Below are 11,996 nucleotides of genomic sequence, written 5' to 3'. Positions count from 1 at the left end.
ATCAAATATGATGCCACATCAGCATGCTTTTTGCCAAGGTGTCCAAAACAACCCCCAAAAAAAGTGAGACCAACAGGTGTGCAAAAGGGCCCCAATACTTGTGCAGTTGATGTGGCATCACATGATTGGTTACTTTTCACAACAAATGGTATATTTCATTAAATTATTGGTACTTATCATACAACTATTGGTACAATGTTGTATAAAAGTTAGACATTAAATCAGCAAGTATGGGGGTATTAAATCAACAACTTCTATCACAAGAATTGGAACACACTCAACTACTCGGTCCTTTCCCCTAATTGTTTAATATTATTGTGATAATCTTGTTTTTTAAACTCTTAATATATTTTTAGTGTGTATATTCAAAACTTCAACACAAATAATAAGAAGGGATAACTATTTGTTCATTCTTATCAACCATCCAATAAGACTATTATTTACTTTTGTAAAAAATAATTTTATATAAAAAAAATATTACAATTTCATTTGAATATAAATAATTAAAAAATAACATTTATATTAAATATTTATCACTACTATACTTGTTTTCTATTTGATTATGAGGACTAACACTTTCTAACAGAAAAACAATAATGGAAATGCTTTCATAATACTCAATTTTTTTAATTTTTTTTAAAATCTTACATAACCAAGAATATAAATGTGGCATAAACCTATATAACTAGTTATTTATTAAAAATAAAATAAAAATATTGGATTAGTTTGGTGAGCTATGATCATGGATCAATCAAAGAAGAATCTCACAACCGCATTCATTCATTGGGATGGCTTCTTCTGGGCATAAACAAAACAATCCCCTTTCATTGGGATGGCTTCTTCTGGGCATAAACAAAACAATCCCTTCATTGGCAAGCTGTGGTACATGAATGTTCATTCAAGTAATGCCCTTTAAATCTACTGCTCCTCCTTTCACGCATTCCCTCATCGATGGACACTCTAACAAATAAGTTATAAAAGAAAATTAATTATTAGTGAATTTCCTTTTAAACTTACTACGATAAACAGTACTTCTATTTTCATTGAATAAAAACCCGGTTAATAGAAAAGAATAATAAATATTACCTGAACCAAATTTAGGAGATGTATTGAATAAGAACGCCACAAAAATATATGTGCTCTTGCCCATACTCTGCAACTATTAATGTCGTCCGCAATAAAAATGTAATGTACTCTGTGGCGAAGAAATAAATCAAGACAGTATTCATAGTCGAGATGGCATCGAGTCATCGACATCTCCAAATTATCTGATTCTTGATGTGAAGCTTTTCTGTGTCAAACGGTGATAATCTCTCAATGAAGATCAGTAGAAGCGTGTGTTTACAGTTGGAGGCAGATAAGAAATGCACGAGCGGAAGCGCTGGGCACTTATTCCCACATTTTATTTGATTGGGCGGGAGTGCAGTTTCAAAATTGCATTTGAAACTAAAATATCGCAGTTGGATTGGGCAGGAGTGTAGTTTCAAAATTGCATTTCAAACCTAACTATCGCAGTAACTGTCACGGTGGAGAGTCAGAGGACAGTCGAGGGAGTGTTACGGAAAACAGAACGGCAAATGGAATGTTAAGAGGGCCCATATGCGACACCTAAGCGGTCAAAGCTTAGTTTGTGCTCTTTAAGCCAGCCCACCACGGTGAGGCGATTCTTGATTTAAAATAATGATCAGAATTCCATGTGGTTATTTTATTTTTCTTAAGAACTCCATGTATATTTGTACATCTTAAAGACCGCATCGAGCATCCCTCTGCTTCTCGTCTATCTCATATTTATAATACACCAATACTAGGGGAAAGGACCCAGTAGTTGTGCACCCTAACTTTGGGCTTCTCAAAATCCTACTTGGAAATTTTAAATCACTTCAATTTTTTTACAACAGCTTACTTGGCAAGTCCCCTGCTTATAACTAAGGTTTCAGGGTCACATCATCAAATATGATGCCACATCAGCATGCTTTTTGCCAAGGTGTCCAAAACAGCTCCAAAAAAAGGTGAGACCAATAGGTGTGCAAAAGAGACCCCAATAGTTGTGCAGCTGACATGGCATCACCTGATTGGTTACTTTTTACAATATTAATACATTTCTTAACAACTATTGGTACATTTCCTAACAACTCTTCATACATTTCTTAACAAAAATTGATATTTTTTGTTTCAAACAATAGGTTTTATTTGTTCAATTTTTGGGACAAAAGGTATCAACAACCCTCACAACAATTGGTACATGCTCAACTACTGGGTCCTTTCCCCTACTACCTACATATTTTCCTCAAAACCACAAACTGATCAATGAAAAACAAACATGGATCTAAAAATAAAATCAAAGGCACGAACGAGGAAGAAAGCCAGGCAAATGTAGAGAATGTGGTGATATGACCCAAAGAATGAAGGTGACCTTTCCCAAGAGACGGAGGCCTGAGCATAGCTTGGATCCTTGACATGTTCACATCCTTGAGAACAACATTCTGCTGTTTTGAGATGGGAAAGTATGTGAGGGAATACATGTTTGTGAGAATTCTCTCCAATAAGGAGATCAGAATGGCCAAATCCCTCCACAACTACTCTTTCATGGTGGAAATCTGGCTGATGAAGCTTCATGAACTGGTTTGCAAGGAGAGAAGTCTCTGGAGTCACAAGGATGGACCTCCCACCAGATATATATGTAGTGGGCAATGGCATCCTCTCTGGATGGATGAGAAAACTGTTCTTTCCTTTTGAATCCACGATGTGACCAGCAATGCAGATTGAACGAAGATGGGGGAAGTCCGCCATTGGCAGACGAGGCAATGCTTGCTTGTAGAGCCAGTGGTGCATGGTGCTAGATACGTTGTCATGCCAAAATGCGCTCCCAAAGATCCCACAGAAGACTTCACATTCATCTAGTGTGCATCTCTCTGTCCGAGGCATGGCTCTGGCTATGTACTTGAGTAGCTTGTGTCTCCATTCTTCTTTGGAATTCTCAGGGATTTCTAGCACTGTTTTCTTCCCCAAGATTGCCATTGATATCTGCAGAACAAGTTATACAATGAGATTATTAATTTTTTTTGTTTGGTCTAAAATAAACTTAAAAGAACAGCACATTCTAAGTTTTGACATGCTGAATTATATAAGTTTTTCTAATTAATAGAGACTTATCTGTAAATGTGATTTAAGTTAAATTATCAAAATTTGAAATGAACTATTTAAACCCAACCAATAGAACATTGTTCACTAATTAATTAAATTTTAACTCTGGATTAAATTTTGACTTTGTTATTTATCTCTCATTGGATTAATGATGCACTATACCAGCCAACAACAAAACAATCTCAAATCCACAATGATTCCATGAAAAAACTTTCGTCTAAAACTTCTCTTAAGTAGGAAGTTGCCACTGAAATTCTTTATCATGAAGTCTTTGTGGATGTGTGCTGTATATTGATTGTCTTAGTATTCTTTCTCCAGGAATCTCATTTATTTTTTTTAAGCTTAATTCAAAGATTGGATACATATTCTATGTTTTGTCAAGTTTAAATAGTACGTTTTAAGATTCAATTTGTTTAGGTGGCTTATCTGAAATTACACTAGTTTTTTCAATTGAATCCATCTTTTGTATTGATTTTGGATAATCCACCTAAACAATTCAAATCTTAGAATGTGTTATTTAAACCAAACTATACAATATATATATAAAAAATTCCCCCTTTCAAGATTTCCATGGTCCAAAATTTACAAGTTGATTGGAAATAGATGGTGTTAGAGAACTTACAGGAATTAGTGGAAGCATGAGCTTGATGAATGCAGAAGTTGTGACCTTGAAATACATTGATGAGTTGGTGCAAACTAGAGAAGCAACATTATGAGCTGATATATAGCCTCCTAGTAGTGCCATATGAATTGCAAGTCCCCCAACACAGTGTGCAATCACATGGACCTTGATATCAGGCCCGTGTATCTCTGTAATCCTTGCCATAGCTGCATTAATAGGGGGATGAAATGAGAATCACAAGTATGGATTAGAATAAGAGCCCTCTACACCTTACCCAGAAACAAGAATATAAATGCAAAAGTAGATTTGGGCGAATGAGCACCTGCTGGGATATCAAACTTAGCAAGATCCTCAATTGTGAATTCATTGGAGGAATGTAGAGGGTGTAAACGATTTTGTAACAACCATGCTTCGTACCCTTCATCAAGTAAAGTTCGAACTAAATCCATGGGCTCAGTAGGTAGACAGAAACTCTCTGCTGAATGCCCATTTAACAACAGCACAGGATAATTCTTTGTTGGACAATCAAATTCGTTGCTCTTTGTAGAACATTTCCATTGTTTACAGCTGATTGGAAAGGCATCACCTTCACATACATTAATATTCTATATTAGAAACAAATGGAATGCTTGAAGAAAAGTGCCAAACTATGATAATACACACATATCAAAGCAAAGAATTCAAGAATAGAAGAGATTATTGTTAGGTGAGGAGAATTAAAGGGATTTTCTTGAAACAAATCTTCTCATCCGGGTCTAAGGAATTGTAAAAGCTGAATAATTGAGAAACTAAAAACACGGGATAACCCCGACGAATATGGCTCTTAAAATCATGAAACATCCTTCCTTACCCGCTGTTATCTTATGCAATACATGGCATGGATAGTTACTTTGCTTAGCGGTACAATGAGCATTTGATAAAACTTCTCGAGGTCTTTGTAAAATGTAGGTTCTGATAAGGCTTTGCCCCAATAATGATACAAACTTGCCCTTCCAATTTCCTCTCAAGCTGATCAAACTTTGTAATAGCCCAATTGCGGATACTTTAAGATCACCCTCCAACTCAACCAGGTCTGCATTAAAATTGGCTGCCCTATAATTCTGGTGGTTCCTTGTAATCCGACGAAGTTTTGCATGCAATGTTGTTGACTCTTTCCATCCAAAGCAACAGAATAAGAATGGGTGCATCGTCTTCTTGCCTTCCAATATGTATCTGCTTGTCAAACATGTATCAAAAAGGGGTTTCAAACTGTAAATTCTTTTGTGCACATAGGGATTAAAGTGAGTTCTAAATGTGATAGAACATGGAGAAATTTGTGTTAAGTAAAACACTCAAGAAAAATATAAGTCTAACCATACATACCCAACTGGACTCAAGTTCAAAATCTCATACCTTGCCCCTGAAGCTGATGAAAGCAGAAGATGGTAGTGCATATATTGAGTATAGGGTGTTCGAGGGTTTAGCCAGCACATATTGACGGTCCCACCCACTATGTAAATATTATCTTTATGGAGAGATTTCATTTGCATGTATCCTCCAACTTCACCTCTCAAAAGAGGATGATCATCTCCGAACCCTCTGCTTTTGCATCCTAAATCCCCTGAACCCCAAGGATTCATCTTAAACACAAGATGCAGTGCGCAAGACATACCTCCTAGTTTCCCATTCATGGATTCCCTGAAAGTCGGGCCACTAACTTCCTTCTGCATTTGCTTACTGTCATACACTTCAGGCTTCCTGACGACTCCATTGAATACAGGACTCTGTAATGCTTGCCTATCCTTTGCATATGCAGTTTTGACGATAAATTTTGCATCCTCCTCTGTATTCTGATCGAAAATCTGTGAATCGACTGAAATTGGGTTTCTATCAATTGGGGTATTGATTATCCTATCAACATCATGGAAATGGATTTTAGCAGAAAATTGTGATTTCGTTGATGTTTTGAATTTGAGAGCATCTACCACAAGGCCGACAGACACATACTCTGCAACTGTGGATATTGTCAAAGATGGATTAAGGCCTACGGCACAAGGAATCAATGAGGCATCACATACATATAGACCTGAATGCACTGCAAATCCAGGTTTTGGGTATGTTACTTGAGTTTTTGAAGAACCAGAGTAAGGATTAAAGACTTGCCCAGATGGGTTTGCAACACCCAGGGAAGGATCGTGAGCTATATTGACTCCCCCAAGAAGATGAACTGATGCGCTACGAAACTTGGACATAAATAAAATTCCTCCCAAGCGCTTGGCAAGCTTCTGAAATGCTCTGATTTTCCGAGGAAGTAGCGTGTCTTGAGGAGGACAGAGTTGGATGCGATCTGTTATATTATCTAGCGAAATTTTTCCATCCCCATCATCAAAGCCCATCATATTCAGAACCAATCCTTGGGAATCGATTTTTCCGGTAAGGTGTTTAAATGTTTCTATAACATTTTGCATAAGCGAGTAGCCTTGAGGCCATCCGTAGCTTCCCATTCTTCTGATTAGCAAATATGGATAAGCAGGAGGAACGATTCCACTCTGCGTCAACATAAAACATAGAATAATCAGTAACATTCTAGTAAAACGTAAAAGACGTTGATGATTATGAATTAGAGAAAGTCATTATATCAATAAAGTTTCTCACGAAGAATTATCAGCAACCTGTATGGTGAATCCAAGAGAAGAAGTGTAAGAAGCTGTAATTGCTGGGCCTGGTCGATCTGCCGTAGCAGAGTAAGCAAGATCCTTCTTGTTTAATCCATAACCATTTAATGGCGCATTACTTCCTGCAACATAAGCCATATTGTTTCCATTGCAACTTACTCCCAATCCTAGCCTTTCAGAAAGTCCAAGTCCTCTCTTTCTGGACTGGAGCAGGATCTCTGCAGTGCCCAACACTCCAGCTGCAGTCAAGCACCCATTGTGTAAGTTTTTTACAAAGCCAATAAGCAAAAGTTTCAGTGCCCATTATTAATCTATAGATCTATGATTGACAACCAAGCAATTTTCTTTTACAGTAGTGTGTCATTCTTATCCTCCAGAAGACCAGATTTTTTCTGCATCTCAGAACGTTAGAGTCATAAAGGTGGGAGTTTTGAAGAATAATGGAAAGACAAGATACCAGAGAGAATCACAAAATCTGATGACAAATATTGCAGTTCGTCCAAATGAACTCTCCACCTTCTCTTTGGTCTTTTGTTCATGCTTCTGTAGCAGCAAGTTTGAAGACTTTCGTCTAGATTTTCTACAATGAATCGAACTTGGCATTCGGTTTTTATCTCACAGCCAGCCTGTAAGACCAAATACAGTACAAAATAATGCGTCACAAGCAAAATTCAATCAAAAAGTGAATTTTGCCTCCGGCAATCCTACATAATTATTAGAAATCCGCTACAAAAAAAATGGAATCTTGAAGAATATTCAAATGGAATGAGAAATAAATTACATTTTCCCGAACAATTTAAAGTTTATAGCATCCAATCAGACTACAAGAATACAAAAATTCAATTCTAGAAACCCAAACAGTAATAGAATTACACGTACAAATACTCTAGATCCTAATGTTAAGATTTTTAAATTACACGTACAAATACTCTAGATCCTTATGTTAAGATTCAAATAAAACAGAAAATAAGTTAAAGTCTCCATGAACTAGTTAAGCTACTAAGAACCTAAATATAGACCGTGTATAGAAAAATAAAAGTTAACCATCCACTCCACAGGCCAATTTGATCAGAGGGTAAAGTCTAAGTTCTAGGAAATAGTAGACCCATAACAATTACTTGCCTCAATGGCCAAGGCAAGATAGTTTTTGTCTGTGGAACCCTTGGAATTGTAAGGGCATCCAGATAGACAATTTCCACAGGCCATGCAAGCATTCTGATGCAATCCTGCTGAGCTTTCACCCTGGTCGAAACTGATACTTGTTTGAATTGGGTCTAAAGTGCTTTCCTCAATCTCCCCTGAAATATCTCTCATAACTTTCGAGCTGGGAAATTGGTGGGGAATTGTTTCTGGCTGTAACACCTTTATTGCTCTGGCCTGGGAAGAACTCCAGCTCCCTTCCCATTCTTTTGGCCATCTCGGATCTCGCCTTGCACGCATTGGTGTTGGGGCCATGACACCTGCATTTATCAGAGACCCACCTCCCAATCCTGAGCATACCATCGCCAGAGAGTCTTCTTGCTTAATTACCTGTTCCAGAATTCATATATATGATCAGGGACAGATTAAAACAACCCTGAATTCTTGTCAAAGCTTTGCAAAGCTGTCTACTACACTAGCCGTTGTAAAATTTAAAATGAAAGCATACAAACCATAAAAACAATCTTTGGCCAGGGAATCCTGGAAGGCCTAACTCTAATGCAGTAAAGGATTAATCACCCTTCATTTAAAATTGGGCACAACTACAACTACTGATAGTACAGTCAAATTAAATGACAATCTGAAAACGAACAAGCTTAGAGAATATATTTTATGTCCATAAAACAATCTTATAAATAATTAGACACACTTTGACAAATTTGTAAACAATCTTGGCTCTGAAAAATCTGAAGCATTTTCTTTCTATCATCAAAACCCACCTGGAACAGTGCAGTTTTGCTTCCATAGCATCCTAGATTTGGAGTTTCAATCCTGGTAGCAAGCATTGCTTGAAGACTATTTGTGGGAAAGTCCTCTGCCTCCCATTTTCTTCCTTTTTCAAGCAGACAAACTTTCAGGCCAGCCTGAGAAAGCCTGCAAGCAGCAACGGATCCCCCATATCCAGAACCAACAACAATTGCATCATACTCATTGCCACTTCCACTCATTTCATCATAAAAATCACATTTCATTCCATTCAATTGTGAATCTTCCTCCATTTGAAAATTTTCACAATATTCACAATCCAATCCAATTCAATTCAGATTAATTTTGACGTCCCACTTTGAATAAACTTGCCTTTAATCATATCAATAATTGATCAAACTTTTGTTATAGAACAATCATTCTATCAAATGTTGAGCTTTTATTTAGTAGTAAATTGGTGGGAATTTGTCATTCTTCGATTCTACCAGCTGATTGCCGTTTGAGAATTCCTAGGCATCCTATGAATCAATAATTATGATTCTTAGACCTGCTTGCCCGCAAAGAATCCCCAAGCATTCGATACATCTGCTTGCATCTTTCATATTTTAGGTTTTTTGATAGTTTCGATTCTGAGAGCTGCTTGCCTCCCAAGATTCCCCAAACATTCTATGAATCAGCCTGCATCTTTGTAGCAGATTGTTTTGATTCTAACGCTAAGAATCCGAAAACATGCTGTGAAGCAGAAAGTAAACAATGTCTGCTGTCCCAAAAATCCTAAAATATCAATATTAATAAAAGATTTGTTATGGGTTTCTGACAAAGACGGCAAGTGGCATGCCTAGACTTTGGGGTTCTGAAATATTCTAGAATGGTTTGAATTATTTGTCCCATTTGGAAATTTAGAATCTTTGAACTATTTCTAGATGTTGACCAAGTCTAAACTTATATTTGCAGAAAACGTTGGAGAAATAGTGGAAATAGTCATATTTTCACTATAATGAGGACTTTGCTCTTGAATGTGTCATACATGTAGTTGTGTGAGTCATACTTATTATATTTAGTAAGTTGACTTAGTAAATTATTAAGTAATTCATAGGAAAATCAAGTTGGACTCTATATGTGTCAACCTTGTAGATGATTGAGAGCCACATATAGACTTAGTCAATAATATGACTATAGTGGTGGCATTTGAAGAGTTAGAGGTGGCAAATTTGAGAACTTAATTATTGCATTAAGTTTCTCTAATTTGTATATATATAGAGTAGCTCTTCCTCCTTTGAAATGGAAGGTGAGGATGGCTTTGAGATTCTTGTAACTTTGTAATTCGTGAGAATCAATACGAATGACAAAATTTGCTCGTGGTTTTTTACTGGTACATTTTTACTAGGTTTTTCCACGTAAATCTGTGTGTTATGTGCTATTGTTCTACTTTGCAAAAATTTTGCACTTGTTATTTTTCTCACAATTGATATCCAAGCATAGGTTATTTGTGTAGAAGTTGTTTGTTTTTAGAAGTGAGCAATGGCTAGAAATAGTGTTACCAAATTTGAGGTACATAAGTTTGTGGTTTGAATTTTGCTCTATGGAAGCTTAAGATTCAAGCTTTGTTGGTAAATGATGGATGTGATAGAGCTTTTAAAGGAGTATCATCAAAACTTGCAAATATGAGCACGAGAGATTGGAATACCATGGATAGCATGGCTAGAGCAACAATCCAGTTATCTCTAGCAGATTCAGTTCTGTTCAATGTTGCAGAGGAGAAATCTGCTCATGACTTGTGGAATAAGCTTGCAAAGCTATATGAGACGAAGTCATTAGCAAACAAAATTCTTCTAAGGAGACAGTTGTATAATTTGAGGATTCGTGACAATTCATCTATCATAGATCATCTGAACGATTTCAACACACTGACAAGCGAATTGGTTTCAGTGGGTGTGAAAATCGATGAAGAAGATAAAGCAACAATATTACTTTACTCCTTGCCAGATAGTTGGGATCAGTTGCTTATGGCTCTTAGTAATTCTGCACCGAGTGGGAAGCTGGTCTTTGAGGATGTGGTGACTTCTTTAATCTCTGAAGATTCAAGGAGGAAGACATCTCAAGGATCTTCTAATGAAGCCCTTGTTGCAAGTGGCAGAACTCAGGAAAGAGCAAATACTGAGCATGGACAAACTAGGTCCAAATCAAAGGGGCAAAAAAGGGTGAAATGTTGGAACTGTGGCAAGAATGGACATGTCAAGAAGGATTGCAGGCTACCAAAAGAAACCAAGGAGAATCCTAGTACACTTGCATATAAGGCAAACACTGTTGAAGTTCAGACACCATTAGAAGATGGAGAGGTATTAACTGCTAATTTGAGAAGTTCTTTACTTCATGTTTGGATTCTTGATTCTGGTGCTTCTCTTCACATGACACCACACAGAGACTGGTTTACTACTTATCGATCTTGTGATGGTGGTATGGTCTACATGGGAAATGACAACCCATGTGAAGTTGTTGGTGAAGGAGAGGTAAGAATCAAGATGTTTGATAGAGTAGTTAGAACTATTCAGCATGTTAGCCATGTACCTGGTTTAAAGAAAAAATTACTTTCACTTGGAGTGTCTAATGAACAAGGATATAGATTCAGTGGTGAAAATAGTTGTCTCAAGGTAACAAAGGGAGTTTTGGTTGTACTAAAGGGAGAGAAGATATGCAATCTCTATAGGTTAGTTGGACAAACTAACATTGGAGAGGTTGATGTGGTATTTGATGTAGAGATGGACTCATTATCAACCTGGCATCAAAGGCTAGGCCATATGAGTGAACGAAGTCTCAAGGTACTGCTAGATAGAAATCTTCTCCCAGGCACAAAATCTAAAGATTTAAGTTTTTGTGAACATTGTTTGTTTAGAAAACATAATAGATTGAGTTTTTCTAGAAGTACTACCAGAAGCAAAGATGTATTCAATCTAATTCATTCAGATACTTGGGAAGCTCCTGCAACATCTATTGGAGGTTCATCATATTTTGTTTCATTTATAGATGATTATTCCCGTAAGGTGTGGATTTATCTTCTCAAGAAGAAATCTGAAGTGTTTTCTTGTTTTAAGAGATTTAGAGCTCTGGTAGAGAATCAGAAAGGTAAGACAATAAAATGTCTTAGAACTGATAACAGAGGTGAGTTTTGTTCAGCTAAATTTAATCAATTTTGTAGTGAGTATGGAATTGCAAGGCAGTTGACGGTTGCTAGAACACCACAACAAAATTGTGTTGTTGAACGCATGAACCTCACAATCATGGAGCGAGCCAGATGCATGTTGACTACTGCTAGTTTGGAGCAAAAATTTTGGGGTGAAGCTGTAAATACAACTTGTTACCTAATCAATAAATCTCCCACTACTGCTCTTGATAATAGAATTCCAGAAGAAATATGGAAAGGTAAACCAGCTGATTACTCATTCCTCCGTATTTTTGGTTGCAATGCTTATGTGTTAGGACCCAAAGGCAACTGAGAGGAGAGGGGTGAATCAGTTGTCTATTAATTTCAAACCAAATATAACTTAACCAAACTTAGTGCATAATACTGGTAAACCAAACTTAATGTCGGTAGACAGTTTAACAGTTAATAACAATACCGGTAAAGTTTAATGCATGAAACAGAAAGACAAATAACATCCACAACACATAAC

General features: G+C 36.8%; 1 protein-coding gene across 1 annotated transcript; it reads right to left on the bottom strand.

The window, feature by feature from the left end:
• Positions 1-672: 672 nt before the first annotated feature.
• Positions 673-9,147, bottom strand: LOC131066961 (uncharacterized). Its single transcript, XM_058001867.2, has 10 exons — positions 8,340-9,147; positions 7,543-7,950; positions 6,878-7,046; positions 6,418-6,659; positions 5,159-6,294; positions 4,617-4,978; positions 4,089-4,352; positions 3,767-3,972; positions 1,087-3,024; positions 673-960 (listed from the first exon to the last, which is right to left on the bottom strand). The coding sequence occupies exons 1-9, from the start codon at positions 8,616-8,618 to the stop codon at positions 2,305-2,307; spliced, it is 3,786 nt and encodes a 1,261-aa protein (XP_057857850.2). The 5' UTR covers positions 8,619-9,147; the 3' UTR covers positions 673-960; positions 1,087-2,304.
• Between the last annotated feature and the right edge of the window lie 2,849 nt (positions 9,148-11,996).

Source organism: Cryptomeria japonica, chromosome 5 (genome assembly GCF_030272615.1).
Source record: "Cryptomeria japonica chromosome 5, Sugi_1.0, whole genome shotgun sequence".
In the NCBI taxonomy this organism is placed as follows: Eukaryota; Viridiplantae; Streptophyta; class Pinopsida; order Cupressales; family Cupressaceae; genus Cryptomeria; species Cryptomeria japonica.
The sequence above is the reverse complement of the archived record's forward strand: the minus strand, read 5'-3'. Positions and strand labels throughout refer to the sequence as shown.

Excerpts from the sequence above, each read along its gene's own strand:
- LOC131066961 (XM_058001867.2), bottom strand. The coding sequence starts at position 8,618 with ATGGAGGAAGATTCACAATTGAATGGAATGAAATGTGATTTTTATGAT. Across the intron at positions 6,295-6,417 it reads CTCTTGGATTCACCATACAG|AGTGGAATCGTTCCTCCTGC; the intron begins GTTGCTGATAAT and ends ATGTTGACGCAG. Across the intron at positions 4,353-4,616 it reads ATTGCATAAGATAACAGCGG|GTGATGCCTTTCCAATCAGC; the intron begins GTAAGGAAGGAT and ends ATGTATGTGAAG.